A 17,608-nucleotide genomic window follows, 5' to 3' on the forward strand; every position below is an offset into this window, starting at 1 on the left:
CTGTGGTCACCCTCGGGTCACTGTTTGTACCCCCTGTTGTGGGCCGGGTCATGTCGTTTGTGGGGTCGTTGGGGGTGGTGTCGATCATGTCTGAGCTTGTTGACTTGTTTGTACCCCCGGCGGTCATTCACATAGTAACATTTCTGTCTACAATACAGTCTGCATATTGGTTCATCTCTCTGCTGGTGTTATCCTTTGTGTTGGGCCTGGTCATTGGCAAAACAGCCTTTCTAAGGGAGTGGAAATAGAGCAGATGTGTCCCAGTGTTCCTGTGGCTTGGGCAAAGCATCACAAAAGCAGCATCTCCTAGGTCAATGTCCATACAGTCCTTCCCAAATAAATATTCCCTCTGTAGCAGGTGCAACTCCCCCTCCCCCAACAGACAAAAAAACCCCAGGGCTGACAGAGCAGTTCTGTTAAACTACATCTGCTCACTGGTGTCTGAGTGGCTGGACCCTACCCAGGGGGTATATGACCAGGGTATAAATGGGGCAATGCCTAAGAACCTGTTGAGCTGGCTCTTCTCAGAGTTGTGGTCTTGGCAGTTGGACCCTCCCCTTGGACACAGTCCAAGGATACTTCCATGGCTCAAACCTCTGTGGGCTGTGTGAGCCTCACCCCTGCTTTGAGCAAGTGATATCCTGGGCACTCTTGTGTGGGAGGTTTCCTCTTTAAGTGTGATTGTATGTCCACTTGGGTTCATCTTTCCTTAAATGAGTTGTGTAGTAGTTAACTTCCCAACAGACAGCCAAACTTGTTTTGTCAGAAGGAGTGCTGGGCAACTTTGGTTGCAATACACCCCGTTTTGTGCTAGTGGCTGCTGTCTTGTTTTGTGTGTGCCTCCATGACACACTGGTCAAACTTCTGAGGCAAAGCAGAGCAGCTGCCTTGCACCTGGCTCACTTTCCTCATTTATGCTGTCTGATCTGGTTATACAAATGTAATCAAACAGCCACAAAAAAGGACAAAATCTCAAACCACCCTGGCAACTCCAGTTTATTTGGACATTACACCTTCAGTCCTTGTTCAAACTGACTTGAAGATTAAAGCCCTTCCTGATAGCTCATTATGATTCAGGCTATTTATTTCTATTTTTTTCAGAAATCCCAGGTGCAGTCACAGATCAGCTGAGTTGCACAGACCAAACTCTGGAAGCCAAGTACAGGCTAGAAGTCTTTAATACCAAGGCAGAAGCCCACAGTGTGTGAGGTTTATCTCTGACCAAACTCCACAATCTTCATGGGAAACAGATTAAGTCACTGCATGCAGGACCACACTGACACTGCATTATCAAACATGATCAGCTGTGGCATAAATGGGGTGGGCACCCTTTTATTGTTTCACTGAGCTGCACAGACCAAACTCTGGAAGCTTTAATACCAAGGCAGAAGCCCACAGTGTGTGAGGTTTATCTCTGACCAAACTCCACAATCTTCATGGGAAACAGATTAAGTCACTGCATGCAGGACCACACTGACACTGCATTATCAAACATTCAGAGAACTCACTCCATGCCTGCAGTTTCCCAGACGAGTTAGAGACTGAGCTGTCTATCATAGGTGGGCTACAGACAGATATTGCCTCCATTCAGCTACCCTTGCACACACCAAGACAAGGCTGAATATAAAATCAAGAGCATTTCCTGTCATCAGAACTATTTTTCAAATGTGAACACTGATATTTTAAAATAGACAGCAAAGGTGTTTAAAATATGTCAGTTCAGTCCCATTAGAGGCACAGTGTTTTCAAAAAGGATGCTAAGCACCCTCAGTCTTCACATTCAGATGCTGATACACCCCAGGGAGGCATGGGCAAGGTGAAAAAGGTTTTGCCACTATTCCATTAAGTGATGCCAGTGTTAACTATAGCACCAGCATGAAACCCACAACCTTTTTGTCAGTCCTCCAGTAAGGATGAGCAGCTCTCCAGGCAGCTGGCTTTTAGTCTAATGCCATATCAATATCCTGTTCCCAGTCAACATGAAAACGTTGAAAATTAAATAGATTTCCACTTGAGTCTCATACTTAGAGCTTTAACAGACTTGAGATTTTTTCAATGGGGTGTGCTCACAGGGTGTGAGACAAAAAAAGGCAGGGAACAGGTTTTCCCCTGGCACCCAGTTAGGTATGGCTAATTCTCTTTCTACTTCTTGTAGCAGTAAGCAGCAAGAGGTGCTTATGCTGGCAGGGTTTAATGGCATTTTTCAAGGCTGGTATGTGGAACACTCCTCAGGAAAGTGGCTGGTTTCCTATTCACTGCTCTATAGTAGCTGCTCTGGTATGCAATTTCATAGACATTCAATATGTAAAACACATGCTGACTTACACTGCCTTCACATGTGTTACATATATTTTTGTTCCACGTGGCAATGAAGTTAGCAGAGGAAGCAAGAGCAGTAAAAGGACCTCATCCAGCTCTCCTTGAAGTCAGAGTGAGAAAAAAGAAAAAATCTATGCCATAGATTTTACTGGTACTAACTTGGGGATCTACAGGGGGATGACAGGAACATGGTTCAGAAACGTGGCAATCAAATTGTCATTGCCAAAAACTTTACTCCCTTTCAATCCATAGTAAACACTGTCTATAGCACAGACATGAAGGGTCAGACCTCCTAAGAAATTGTGTTCACCTCTACCTCACAAGTACGTTTACCACCTTTGGCTTGCAAGTTTATTTTTATGGGAAGGGAGTTTCACCTATTTGTTTGCAGAAGAAACTCCCTGAGGATGTTTCAAAGGCAATAAGGCTCTTGTTCTCTGACAAAAGCCTGAAAATCTGTGGAAGGCAGACTCCCTCAATGGAAGCAGTCTGAGTTGAAGTCCTAATTGCTGACAGAAAGACATTTAGAACTTAAAATTAAGAAGACAACCTCTGCCTTAAGAGGCATTAATGCATTCTAGCAGAATGAATGTCATATGTGAAAATGGGCAGGTGATTCAAACAATTAAACTGAGACATATAAATTGAGATGGATGAAGGTGTCACAACATTGCTCACAGTGGACTGGAAATCACTGAGGAAGGAAGGCAAAGGAAGGTGCAAGGAAGGCAAAGGAAGGTGCAAGGAAGGCAAAGGAAGCTACAAGGACTCAAAAGTTGCTGTACACCTTTAAATTTCTTACCTGTCTTCTGTCAACCTCATTAGGATTGACCCTCTAGTTGAAAAAACGATGAAGGACATCCTCAGCTGGGGGCTGGATGGGGGAGAAAGAAAGTAAATTATTTTGGTGGTCCAGCATGAAGTTACTGTATGCATAACACCAAGCATGCAGGGCACTCTACTGTCTGGATTACAACTCTACAGGGTGAAAGACAGAACTGAGCAGCAAAATGTGGTTTGTCCTCAGCCTTCCTAGTCAAGGCAAACTATTGAGAAATCCTAAAAGATGTAGATAGCACTTGCATCATGACCTTAGGATTTCTGAGGAAGAAAGGCTTAAATGCATCCTGGTATCACCACAGAGGTGAAGGAAGGTTAATTATGTTTGTCATAGCATATTCCACCCACTGGCCTGGGGGATTTTTTCATCCAGTCTCAAGGCATCCAGTGCCTGTAAGCTGCAGCCTCAGGCCTCTCCCTGCAGACCCAAGCTTCTGTACCACAGGCAGTACCCAGCAGTCTCAAACAAGAGGATTCCTTCCCCACAAAAATACAATGTGGTCCATGGAAGTCAGGCAGTAAAAAAAGGAACAGTTAGCTTACCTACTCCTATTTCCTTCATGACAAAAAGCTAGAGAAAAGCAGTCAGTGGGATGAGCTGAGAAAAGCATCAAGAAGAAACTCTCTGCCCTGGGGCACTGGCACCTGCAGGCAGTACTGGAGTGCAGCTGAGAGAGGGTCTCCAGCTCCTGGCAAACACACCCCTCCTCCTCATCTGGTGCTCTGCAAAGCAGCACTTCTTACCTTATGAACTTGTGGGCCAAGTGTTCCACAAAATGATATATTTCATTCCAGTGGTGCAGGACACTTCCTGATCTAGGGAAGCAATTATTACAGGAGATATTAGTTTAATTGCTGTGATTGCAGTTTTCCCAGCCTAACGTTTTGCTGTACGTTGCTCAGCTAGTAATGCTTTTTTGTGCAACACTCACTGTCCATATTCCTCCTTTGAAGATATATTAAACTGTAATTGACATTTCCTACTTAACTTTGAAAAACAAGTTTACACTCCAGGCAAGTGTTTGAGGCTACACTTGGCAATAACATATGGCAGCTACACCAGACCTTTAGCACAGCCTTAAGCAAATAAACCCTGCGTGAAGACCTGTCCCTCTGCAGAGTATCTGAGATTAATTCCACCAGCTCACTTGCCACACCATTATGCAGAGCTTTTAGCTTGAGTGTATTTTGAGAATAAAGTGCAGTTGGAGGAATAGATTATTAAACTTTAGCAATTCCACTGTGCTGGAGACTACAAAAAGTAAAACACCTTAAATCCACATCTTGACTGTTCTGGTTATTTCTTTCACACCTCAGTTAAAGGCAAAACCCCCTAATTTTGCTCTCAGGGAAACAAACCATGGACTACAATGGGATTGGATTTTTCTTCTTTATGTTGTAAGAACTGGGAAAAAAATCAGGTTAATCAGAATCTTTCAGTGCTAAATACCCTTCTGGCATAAACACTTCTATGAATGCAGAAATATTAATATTGGAAAAAAAATCCTTCCTAGAGCTGGAAAATAAATATGTCATCACTAACTTAATTAATTGAAAACAATTAAACATATTTACAGGGGAAAAAGCCATTCTGGCTTTAATACAAATGTCATTGGTCTGCAGCCTGAGGGAAGATGAACATTTGAGATGTTTTTTCTCTTCACAGGAAGCAAAGGCATCTGACCTGACTGTTCTACCTTAGATCTGAGAGCACAAAAGATATGAACAGCCACGAAGAGACTCACCCAGGTACTGTATACCTGGTGCAGCCAAGCCCAGCCTGGCTGCAAGCAGCATGACTTCACTTCCCAGCAGCACAGCAAGCATGCAGAACCACACTGTGCAGGGCACACGAGAGCCCTTCCCTATCCCCCCACATCTGGCTTTCATTTACAGCCATTTGGTAAAAACCTTGGCCTCACTCCCTCCCTCCGTGATAGCTTTTCTTTCTGTGTGTGACCCAAATTTGTCCAAGGACAACCTTGGATGACATGCAGTGAGAGCCCTTGCACAGGCAGGAGAGCATATGGTCCATCTGGGAAAACAGCAAATGCTCTGGCTCTCATTGCACAAAGGACCTGATACCAAATGCACCCCTTAAAAGATATCCTTCCAGGCACCCCCCTTTTGTCCATGAGTGTAAGGGACAGATTGCAGAGGAGACATAATCATACACAGACACTAATAGCACTAGATCACTTCTTGGTTCTCCTTTCATCAGACCAGGGTTTGAAATCATTACTATTCTCCATGGAAATGTGTGTCAGAGGAGACCAAGGAAACGCCAACACCAAGGGTCTTGATAAACTACCTAAACCACACAGACAGTGGGAAAATCGCTGCCTTGTAACAGATGAAGGGTCGTGTACATCAGGACTTGCTTTCAAACAAGAAATTTAACCCTCACTGCATCCAGACTGCAAACTCTTAGAGCACAGACACACAAAGCTCAGTCCCAGGTGCAACTGGAATAACTCTGAGACCTGGAATATGAAAGGCACTGCAGTCTCATCAATGCCAAATAGCCCAAATAATTTCCAAGAATCAGTCTGGAAAATAAGTATTTGTCTTCTTTATATGGTGAGGCATAAAAGAAACACTCGACTTTATAGCAGTGGTGATATCAGTCCCCAGAAGACATGAAGACAAGGCTTTGTTAACTGTAAACCAATTAATACCTCCTACAGAGAAAAGTATGTTGCTTTAAACAATATATCCACCTCTCAGAAGAAGAACAGTTCATTGAAGTTTCTCATGTCTTCTGAACCATCTGGTAGCACAATGTGAATCTAGGACCCTTCCAAAAGCACACCCTAATCAACCCTCCCCAGCCACTTTATGTTAAGGGAAGAATTTGCTCTCAGCCTCTGCCAATGCAGCAGCTCTAGCTAGCCCCCACTTGCAACAGGACACTGTCCTAGAAGCTGCATTGGCCTGTAAAAGTGTGGTTATTTCTTCTCCTCTAAACAAAAGTTGTCCGCCACTTAAAATTACTATTGCAGCAGGGCAGCTGGAAATGAGATCTCGGTATCTAGGTCATCACATAAACTCCTGCAATTTGCCACAGCTCTGAGAAGTCGTGCATTGTTTGAAAACAGCCTTTACCAGAACAAACCCAGTAGCTCAGTCCAACAACGTGCCAGTCAGTAAGTCAATGGTGCATCCTGTTTTCAGAGTTTGCCTTTGCAGCTGTTGCTCCACTGGTCTTAAATCACTTGGGCAGTTTTTTCAGGTAAGCAGTGTTTATAATTCTTCACACCAGTGTGGGTTCAGCTCCTGCTGTACCTCCTCCCCTTCATCACCCTCACTCTATTCTCTTGCCAACAGTCCCATCTTTACGCCCTTTAGAAAAAAAACCTTCAGGCATCTGCAGTTCCCACACAACAAAAAGAACAACCTGGTATTCAAGTGCAGCAGAATGTTAAACACTTACTTTAAGGAAACTCCTTTCCATTGCTATAATCATAAAACCAAACCCACTCTGCTCCCCAAAAGGAGGACAGTTCCTGCTTTCAGTTCCAAAGGCACTGATGTGGGGCAACTGGAATAGTCTGCAATCCATTTATTTTTCATCTGTACCAGAGCAAGCTATAAAAGGGTGCTGAAATGCTCACGCTTTTGCTGACCACACATTGTTCCTTCTAGGGCATCAAGTTTCCATCTGCAGCTCAACAGCTTGCTGTTGATTTCTCCATCTAGTCAAGCCCAGGTGTCAGTGTCTACCAATGCCCAGGTCTGCATTAGAAAAAAGTATTCCTCTAATACATAAAATACGCCTTCTGAAACACACTTCAGGCTTCTCACAGCCTTCACTTGGCATAAACTGGGCAAACCAAATAAAACTAAACATTTTGCAGTCAACAAAAATTTTCCAAAGACAGCATAAGCTTAGAGAGTTCACCACTACAGCTTTCAGCTGTGTTGTTTGGAAGCCCTGCAGTAAAAGACACTTGTCACTTGTAAAGCCTCTCATAAGGCAAGCCAAGAACTCTTGAGGAGGACAAGTATTTCCAAAGCCTAACTGTAAGAAAATAAAAAACAAATTTAAAATTGTTATCGCTTCATATTCCCAAAGAGAAACAAGATGATCAGTGAGTCAACACTTTGCAGCTGAAAAGGCTGAAGCTATGGACTTGAAATTTAAGAAGAAACTCATCCTGAGGATGCCAAATTCTCTTGCTGGAGAAAAGCCCAATAAATGGAAATGACGACTAAGTAAACAATTATCCCTTTTACAAGAGAATGATACATTCTGTGGTCAACTGTGCTGGCATTTTGTACATCTGAACTAAATGCAAGGATGAGGGAGACACTCCACATGGCCCTGTGGTTCCAGACCTGGAGAGCCACACTCTGGCTAAACCCTGCAGCCCTCCTGCAGCTGCTCTTCTCCTACTCTCTGTGACTAGATGCACCATAACTCAAAGCTGCAGCAACTCAAACCTCCTTACAGTTTGTCTTTCTTGCACTTTTTAGACTCCTCATTTCTATTTCTGCCATTGCACCTGCTCAGAATACCCATGGTTTTATTTAATTCATAAGCTAGAAGAAAACAGAATCAAGACCACAAACTCTTATACAAAGACTTCACCCCAGTTATGTGCACTTACAGCTGATGGAAGCACTTGAAGACATCTGATTCAGAGACTGATGTTGATCCAAATTCTCCTTAAACTTCCAGTTTTGGACTAACATCAAGAAGTCTCAGTAGTTGTCAGAGGAAGGATTGACTCAAGAAGTTTTGCAGCATCTTTTTATTGAGGTCTTTAAAAAGAACACAAATGAGCCGAAAAGGGTCCTTTGTCTTTCAAAATACTTCAGGAGGGGTTTTGAGAACACTACCTAACAAAAAGTTGTTAGAGGTGATGCAGTTCTGTGAGGAAACACTCTGTCTTCTGCCACACTTCACATGAGAGCTCACTAGAGACACTGTCAAACATTTGAGGTTAAAGGGTCTAGAAAGGTCCAGTTCAGAGCAGGATAAACCTCTAAGCCAAATCACTCTCCAAGAATATTTTTTCTTCTCCTGCTTGGCAGGGGATACATAAAAAACCCCCAAATAATACACATGTAGCCATGGACAGAATTTCTGTCAAGGAGCAGATAGATTGCAGAGTTGTGCACACAATCCTGGATGTAAGGTAGCTCCCATCCACTGAACAGTCAACCACAGTCAGCTGAAGAGTTAACCTTACCTTCACCACTGGTAAAAACATCCACACATGTCTTGGCTGGCATGGATTTCACATACTAACTCAGCTCCTTGCTTTTGCATGCCTACAGCAGACTTAGGAGTTAATTATGTTCCTTCAGGCAACAAGGAAAAAGACACAAGAATGCACAAATTTCTCCACCCTGCCTTGGTCAACATCCCTCAAGCCTCAGCCTAAAAGATAAACTACGTCTCCATACCTTTGCAACCCCCTTCCATCTGAACAAACAGCACACACTGCTCCTTGATTCCAGAAAAACAATCAAGGAATCACTAAGTCAACAAAGATCAGAGATGATTTTGAAACTGTTTCTGCAGACAATAAGTTTTACCAGTACCTACTCCAGGCTTGTATTGCTTCAGCTTAGCGCAGCTAGAATACTGTTCAGCTCTGTAAGGGTCCTGTGGTCAGCTCACATTTCCCCTGGGAGGAGTCACTGCTGCCAGAAGTGGCTCATGTAGGTCGGTCTGCCTGCCTGGTGATGCAGAGTGTCTGTCTGCATTCCATCCCACCATGGCCCCTATGTTCTTCCACACTCCTGAGTGTAAACCTGGACTTAGTCCTGCTTAAGCCATGGCAACTACAGCTACTAAAGCTAAATTCAAAGAAACAACTCTTGGCCTCTCTAGAGCAGGAATTTCAGTTTCATACAACCAGTTAAAAATAGATCAGCTGTCTGGCTAAATAACAAAGGGATCACAGGAAACAGCTTGGATTACTTCCTTTATTTTGCCAAGGATCTGCTAGAGCCAGGTTTTCTTTCACACATGTACAGCTCCTCGTGTGTTCTCTGCACATGGGTATAAAATAAGTCCTATTTGCACATACCATGCAAGGGCATAGGAAACAACACCTTTTGATACAGACACAGCAACAGACTACTAAGACCTGTTCATTGTTACTCCTTCTTCCCTACCTGCAAATATATTAATCTGGGAGCTGCCTCTAAACGTTCCAGCTGCACTCATGGGAGGTGTTTACACCCTGCAGCAGTGGAGACCATGTCACTTAGAGGGTGGGTCATAGTCTTCACTAATTAGTGACACGGATGATGTTTTTAGAATAACTAGACAATGTCAGCAAAACCAAACATTTGCTTTTTTACCAGCATCTCACTTCTTCCTCATTCTTCCTTCTCAATGAATGCCCTACATGTTATCTCATATCCAGGCTGTAAATTCTTTGGCACCCTATTCTGCCCTGTGTTTTGCTACCATTCAGTCTGTGGAAGCCTCAGCCCATGAAACCCCTCAGCACCACAGTAACCCAAAGCACATGCCATCTAGGATCATCTCCCTCAGCAGTCCTCTCAGGATAAGCTGGCTGTACCTTCCACAACACTGGGCCTATCTTAGCATGACTTCCACTGTGAGATGCTCAGCACCCTGTGTGACTAGAGTCTGCATATGAACTACATAGCAAATAGCATGCAACTGTACTCTGAACAGCACACAGCTTGGGTTCTAGCCCTCCCCACCTTTATTTCTTCTACCAAAGCACAAGAGAAATGGATGAATCCAGTCTTAAACAATACAAATGCAATTCCTTCATTGAACCTGCTTTCAGGCAGCTCAGCATTTCAAGTTAAGCGTTCGTGTGTGTGTAGCACAAACTTTGTCCTTTTCAGTTTAGTGCATGTCACGCAACAATACTCAAAGAGAGGTGGCCAGCCAGAGTTTCCTCCAAAGTTGGAGCACTGCACCAACAACATCATGACAACTTCAGTTTTACCTGGCAAGGAGTTTGCCCAACTTGAACCACAGTCCTCTGGGGTGTCTTTGCATCAGTTTTATAACACAGCTCTGCCAGCCCGAGGTCCGACGGTCACAGCATGAAAGGCTTTCTCTACCTTCTCTTCTAACCTTCTCTTAGCCACCTAAGCTGTGGGAGAACTCTTGGAACATCCAGGTGCATGCAGAGAGACCAAGGACGTGGTTGTAACCCAGCAACATATCTGGTATCATTCAAGCTTTTCTGTGTTACATGCACATCAAGGCTGCATACCATAACAGGGTTATTTCTGGGTGGCTGAATGATGGATTTTCTTCTACTTCATGACCATGAGAAATGGGAGATTTGATTCAGGTTCTCTGAGCATGCCATCTGCAGGGAGTTATGTCTCCAGCTGTCTGCAGATGGCTGCAAGAAACCTGGTTTCCCTTCAGCAGTTCACTCATCAGGTTTGCAGGACTCTCCTCAGGAGAACACTGCAGGGAGCAGGAGCACCACGTCATGAGAGCAGCCTGCAACACAAGCCCCTTCCCCAGCGGGTTATGTGCTCACTTTGAAGGGGCTTCTTGTGGCCAGAAGTCATGGCTTCAAGAGCCAGCACTGTGACATGGACTGCGCATTGTGCAGCAGCTGGAGCGTGTCCTGCAAGCAGCACACACCGAGGGTGCTAAATGGACTAAATAGTCACTAAATCCAACCATGTGCTGAGGCAAAAGGGTCAGTAGAGGGCTCCAGCACTGGTGATTTCCAGAGCTGTGTTTATTATTTTTACATCACTTCTTTCATCCCAGAAAGGGATGAAAAATAAGTTGCTTAATATTTCAATGGCTTCCTTCCACCACTGAAATTAATGTTTCATGTTTCAGAATCTTAATCTCTCCTGCTTCAGTGTCATTTATCACTTTCAATAATTTTAAATAACTTTTGGAGCCATTTCAAAGCAAATCAGTAAGCCCTGATTCTATTATTATAATTTCATAGTTTGTGTGAAGTCACCTATAGGCATCACCTCTCTCCATGCTCAGGACTTCAGCAGCATTTTTGAGAACATTCCCTAAACGATTAGAAGGGTAAAAAAACCCAGGGTAAATAAGAAGCAAGTTTTTTAGAACTAAGATTAACATCTGAGGAATAAAAGAAAGTTTTAAATATAAAGGATATGGGATAAACTATTCCACCACAGTAAGAGTCCCATCAGCCTCCTCAAAGACAATTAGTCCACAGTTTATTAGTAGCTGAAAGATCATAACTCCTCCAAATTCCACTGGAGACCAAGCACATTTTAACATCAGACCCTGCACCAGAAAAATCCCAGAAACAGGAATCCTGTGACTGTCAGAGGCAGATTTTTCTGACTTGTTGGATACCTTGATACATACACTGAGGTAAGCCTGCCTAGTTTAAAGTTTGTGCCAGGCTTTGTATTTCCCCCCAGATTCATAATCCCTCAAGCAAGCTTAGAAATTCATGCCTTTTAGTAACAGGATAGAATAGAACTTGACATAATGGCTGTTAAAATTCCATTATCTCTAAGATATAACACAGTACATTCATCAGACTTAAGAAAATCTGCAATTCTCCTTCAACTTTCAGGGAAATGCAGTTTGGAAAAGCTGTCTGCAGCTTTTTGTTGTTTCTTTGTTTTATATATGGCAATGAAAGTGTCCCAGCCAATAACTGAACAGCCAAAGCAACAAAATGCATTAGACAGGTAGATATTTCCAGTGAATAAAGTACAAAAACCCCACCTTTCTCCTGGAGCATTAGAACAACTGGCAAAATAAAATATCCAGTGTCTCAGTTTTATATTTTATCCAGTATTTTGTAATAAAGTGTTATGTAATTCCAAGCTATTTATACTAATGGAATGTGGGAGCTACTGCAAAACACTCAAGAGTCAGAAAGCTTCATCTGGGAGCACTTCTGGCAACTTGCAAATACTTTCCTGTCTCTGAAATTTACAGTTAATAATGTCAGTACCATGGCTCTGGCACTCGCATTCTCCAGCATTTCCAAACCTTTGGTTCCAGTTAACTACTCTTAATCAAGAAAATGAGAAGGATCATTTTACCTAGTACTTTTTCATATGTTTTTGTAAATTGTTGTTTTGCTTCAGAAAGAAACTTTCAGAAGCTCAGCATATATCTGTTTCTCCATCCACAATCTGAAGGCCTGTAAAGAGGCAAACTTACCAGTGCCAAGAAGATGACACTATCATAATTAGTGATGAGAAAAGTGAGGTAGGAAGTTATCTTCTGTACAGACAAAACTGAGCCATCAAAATACACGTTTGATTAACAGGAGACAAAGGAAATGTGACTCAGGGTAGAAGAAATAAAGCTCTCTTCAAATAAGGCATTCTAACTGTTTTCCATCACAAGGGCCAAAACTAGACCCTTTCAAAGGGAGCAGCCACCTCTCAGAGCCACCAGTCTTTACTTGCCCTAGAACACCCTGAGCCCAGCAGCAAGAAGTACAGCAGCAGACCTCCAGGCAGGTGAGGATCCCCCCACAGCTTCAGCTGCAGATGAATGCTTGCAATGGTAACTCTCCAACCCCTGCTTGCATGAGTACCTCAACCTCCACTCTTCATAGGGAAACCAGACGTGATCAGGGTGCTGCCCTTCTCCCAACCATTCTTTAAACAAACTAGGAAGTTAAGTACACAATAAAGCTTCTATACCACCCACAGCAAAATTTATAACAGCTTAATTTGCAGAGAACAATGGAATTCTATAATAGACCTACCAAGGAATTTACCACAACAAAACCAAAGCCAGTAGTAAGGAGTTTTACAGGTCCCTTGGGGACACAGTGAGTTCTACAAAACCAAAATCCAAAGAATACCTCCTCAGTATCAGTATATGCCATTTCCAGTTCAAGCCTAGACAAAGACTTGAAAAAGAAGAGAGTAGAACTGACTTACTTGTCTAGAATGAAATACAAATCAAATCCTCCGTAACAGGCAGGACCACCGTTCTCTTTCTTTCCACCTTGTCCATCACAGGCTAGCATGAAAGTTGCTAGGAAGAGACATGTGAAGCCAAATCGCAAGATGCTTTCCTTTGTAATGGCCATTATATCCAGAGAGGAGGAGAAAAAGAAACCTCTTCGTCCAAAGCTCCTTTATTTCACAAGTTTATCCACAAAAGCCATTCAATGAGCTTTAAATGTACAGATGGGTATTTTATTCCTTAAAACTCCACTAGCAATGGTTGTCCTCAGGAACTGCAAGGCTTTCCCCCTTGTTTCCCTTGCACTTCTGTTTCTTGGTTTCAGATTTCAAGATGCACAATACTGTATTTCACTTTTTTTTTTTTTTAAAGGGACTTGACCCTCAGTCTCACTTGCAGCTCCTCTGAAAACAGCACCATTACTTTGCAAGAGAAGCAGCAGCCTCCTAACAAATCTTTCTTTGTCATAGACTTCACAAAATACAGGGAGGGTTGAAGTGTGTGTCGTCATGTCTATCCCCCCCCAATTATCATTGTTATTATTAAGGATAGTAAGTTTTATTTTTCCCTAGCAAAAAACAGCTCAGAGAATGACACCTTGTGGTGAAAACTGCAGCTGGCTGGAGTCTCTGGTTTTAAGCAAATCATTCCTGCACTGGGCATACTAAACACGTACCACAGCAGCTTTAGGTATGAACATGGAAGCAATTGCCTTAGAGCAGTCACACACCACTATGCAGAGATACCTTTTTTTTCCCACGTAGACAACATCCGAGTTTAAAGACTTTTAACAACTTGGAATGGCTTCACAGAAGGCAAGGTGATAAGCCATGCCAGGTTACATCCCTTGTATTTTCTCAGTCCTGAGAAGTATCAACCAACATCTGCACCTGTGAAACAGAATTACCCCTCCTACCATCCTTGGCAAACTAACTGCATCCACTAGTTCCTAAAACCTCCCTTTTTCCAAGAAAACTTGCGGAGAAATGTAACTTCAGCTACACTCAAGTTTTCAGTCCCCTTCCACGAGCAGCAGCACAAGCTCCAGAGCCTGAGCAGGACTTTTCAAAAGCAAAAACATTCCCCAGTGAGAGCAGACCCGTACTTCACCAAGAGCTAAACTAAAGAACCCAGGGGCAGGGACTCATGGTCTTCCCTCTCAAAGCCCCTTCAGACTGTAGCAACACAGCTCTTCTCCCAGCTCTACCTGCTGATGACTGGAGCAGCTTCAGGGGCTGCATTACGTGAGGAGGTTGACACCAGGTCGGGTTTCTGACTGGGGAGGAAGGGATTTTCAATAAGGCTTTCAAGTGGTTCTTCATTGCTTAAAGAGTTAAATTTGTCCTTAAAAAAAAATCTTAGCAAAAGCAAAAAATCCAAGGAAAGGCCAGGAAATCCATCAGGACAGGCTTCAAGAGAAAATGGCAAACATCCCCACGAAAGACTTTTAACAGAAGTGGAAGCCTCTGGAGAGGCGAGTAGTCAGGCACTGGTGACTAGAGCAGTGCAGGTGCTCCCCTCCCACGCCTCTCTGTGCTCAGCAAACAAACTAGGTAGGATGTCACAAACTGCCTGCCCTGACCAATGCTGTTATCACAGCTGTCTTACCACTGTACAGGACTTATTCCCTGTCGTCTGTGTAGACATGTCCTTAAATTCCCTGGCCCTGTCTTCCAACGGTGTGACGCAGCAGAGCTCTGCTAGTCTCAGCAGCACTACACGGTCTGCTGCGGTGTAGGACAACCCGGGGATGAGTTGGGTGCCTTCACAAGCCAACCAGACAACCTGTAACTCCATGCTGACACCCAGTGGCAGAAGAGGCTTTTTTCTTCCCGGGGTTGCTCCAGCTTTTCAAGGGAGCTGTAACTCCCTTGTCTCTTGCTTTGCTCTGACTTTGTCCCGCTTTGACTTTATTGGCCCCTGCTGCAACACGTAAAGTCTGTGTGGTGTTATTCCTCTGGTGACAGGAGCTTGTTCCACACGCTTTAGTAACAAGGGCTGCTAACTCTGCGTGTGCCTGTAACCTCTGCCTGAAGAGCAGTGCTGGGCTAAGTGTACAGATGACAAGGTGTTGTTCCTTCTATTAACTCCACGAGGCAAAAACCAGTAACAACAGATGAGGAGAAGGCCGAGGTCCTGAACAACTTTTTTGTTTCAGTCTTCGGAGGCAGATTCTCTCCTCACAGCTGTCAAGTGGATGGCCCACTGAGCAGGGACCAGCAAGACGAAGTCCCTCCCACAGTCAGTGAGGACAAGGTTCATGAATACCTGAGGAACCTGAACAGTCACAAGTCCACGGGACCCGACAAGATGTACTGAAGGAATTGGCTGATGCAGTTGCCAAGCCACTGTCCATAATATTTGAAAAGTCCTGGCAGTCAGGTGAGGTCCCTAGTGACTGGAAGAAAGGAAACATCACCCCTATTTATAAAAAGGGTAGAAAGGAAGACCCTGGGAACTGCCACCCTGTCAGCCTCACCTCTGTGCCAGGGAAGATCACGGAGCAGATCCTCCTAGAAGAAATGCTGAGGCACATGGAGGACAGGGAGGTGATTCGAGAGAGCCAGCATGGCTTTGCCAGGGACAAGTCCTGCCTAACTGACCTGGTGGCCTTCTACAATGAAGAAATTGCACTGGTGGGCAAGGGAAGAGCTCTGGACAACATCTATCTTGACTTGGCAATGGCCTTTGACACCGTCCCCCATAACGCCCTCTTTTCTAAGTTGGAGAGATGTGGGTTTGATGGGTGGACTATTCAGTGGATAAGGAACTGGCTGGATGGCCACACCCAGAGAGTCGTGGTCAATGGCTCAATGTCTAGCTGGGCAAAAGTGACAAATGGTGTCCCTCAAGTGCACAATGGCAGCCCAGAAGGCCAATCCCATCCTGGGCTGCATCAAAAGATGCATGGCCAGCAGATGGACAGAGGTGATCCTGTCCTCTGCTCTGCCCTGGGGAGACCTCACCTGGAGTAGATGAAGTAGACACCCTGCTGAAGCATGTCCAGAGGAGAGTCACAGAAATGCTCTGAGGGCTGGAGCAGCTCTGCTGTGAGGACAGGCTGAGGGAGTTGGGGCTGTTCAGCCTGGAGAAGAGGAGGCTCTGGGGGGACCTTACAGCGACCTTCCAGTGCCTGAGAGGGGCTACAGGAAAGCAGGGGAGGGACTATTCACAGGGGTTTCTAGGGACAGGACGAGGGGTAATGGCTTTAGGCTAGGAAAGGGGAAATTTGGCTACACCATAGGAAAAAGTTCTTTAATATGAGAGTGGTAGATCACTGGAACAGGCTGCCCAGAGAAGCAGTGGGGGCCCCCACCCCGGGGACGTGCACGGGTGCCCCATCCCTGGGGACGTGCAAGGTCAGGCTTGATGAGGCTGTGAGCAGCTTGACCTAGTTGGAGATGTCCCTGCTTACTGCATGGGGGTTGGACTAGGTGACCTTTGGAGGTCCCTTCCAGCCCAGACATTCTATGATTCTATGAAAATACAGCATGAGGAACAGCTGTGCCCTAACCTGAGGTGGCCATGCAATTGTTTTCCAAACCCTGTTTGTACTTTGTGCTTAAAGCTGCCTGGGAGCAGGGAGTGCAGCCAGAGGAGCTGTTGTCCCTTGCCTTAGTGCCGAAAGAACTATGGCTGTGTACTAATGCCGTGCCCTTCCCAGCAGCCTTCCCTCCTCTCCTCAGTGTTGCATGTGCCTTGCTTTGGTTTGCCTTTAAGTATCTCCAAGTGCTTTGCCAGAGCCAGAGCATCCTTGCAGCACATCTGAAAGTGTGTTTCTACATTCCCTGGGAGCTGGACCAAACTAAGCCCAGTCTACTCTGAGGGGCATCCTCTCTCATTGGTGGTCTCTTCCTCTACAATTGAGCTGGGGCAAAGACAGTCAGGCTGGTGCCCCCTGACCCTGAGTGTGGAGCAAATGTTGAGGAAATCATGAGGGGCTTCTGCTTTTCAGCATTTCTGAAACTGGATTTGACCTCCCCTCTTGAATGCAAGCACTGGGCTACAAGGGTTTTGTGTGGCCCTGAGGTTACAGCTCCGAATGCTCTAATGACCAAGTCCAAAGCACAGCACGGATGTCCATGTTCTCAGTGCCCTGAGACTCACACAAATCCCAACTCGTCCTTCTCCTTAGGAGTCTGTTCAGTTTGAGCAGGTCCTTAGAGGGCAGCCCTTAACCCCTTGGAGCCAGGAAGCCACACAGATCCTGAAAACATTTGGTCTAAGGTAGCAACAATTCCCTAGAGACACACCTCGCACACCGAGCAGGTGAATGTGGGGACAGCACGGGTGAAGCTCTCCTGGTTGAAATGTATACTAGGATCTTTTGTGGTTGGGTTTGCCCTAGTTTTAAAGCAGAATGATAAGCACAGGTGTCCATCAGGAGGGAGCAGAGTGGCACAGAATGAAAGATTCCAATTTATTGACTGCACGTCTCATAATCCCACAGGGTTTAGAAATAGATCCTACAGCGTTGTTTGGTTTGCACTGTCTGACTCATCTTGTTGCCCCTTGGAGGCTTTCTTTGGAAGAATCATAGAATCATAGAAT

The 17,608-nt window shown here is 44.7% G+C and overlaps 1 protein-coding gene across 1 annotated transcript in view; it reads right to left on the bottom strand.

Moving 5' to 3' along the window:
• LOC103773077 (anthrax toxin receptor 1-like) overlaps nucleotides 1–14,854 on the bottom strand; it is a gene marked incomplete at its 3' end in the record, with an annotated part of 58,177 nt that extends 43,323 nt beyond the window's left edge. The window contains exons 1-5 of the mRNA XM_008940431.1: nucleotides 14,666–14,854; nucleotides 14,265–14,401; nucleotides 13,030–13,227; nucleotides 3,904–3,975; nucleotides 3,122–3,193 (exon numbers count right to left, since the gene is read on the bottom strand). Of these exons, the coding sequence (XP_008938679.1) occupies nucleotides 3,122–3,193; nucleotides 3,904–3,975; nucleotides 13,030–13,227; nucleotides 14,265–14,401; nucleotides 14,666–14,854 (668 nt within the window). The remainder of the gene's footprint in view (nucleotides 1–3,121; nucleotides 3,194–3,903; nucleotides 3,976–13,029; nucleotides 13,228–14,264; nucleotides 14,402–14,665) is intronic.
• Between the last annotated feature and the right edge of the window lie 2,754 nt (nucleotides 14,855–17,608).

The sequence above is a fragment of the Merops nubicus genome, unplaced genomic scaffold (assembly GCF_000691845.1).
Source record: "Merops nubicus isolate BGI_N331 unplaced genomic scaffold, ASM69184v1 scaffold9105, whole genome shotgun sequence".
Classification (NCBI taxonomy): Eukaryota; Metazoa; Chordata; class Aves; order Coraciiformes; family Meropidae; genus Merops; species Merops nubicus.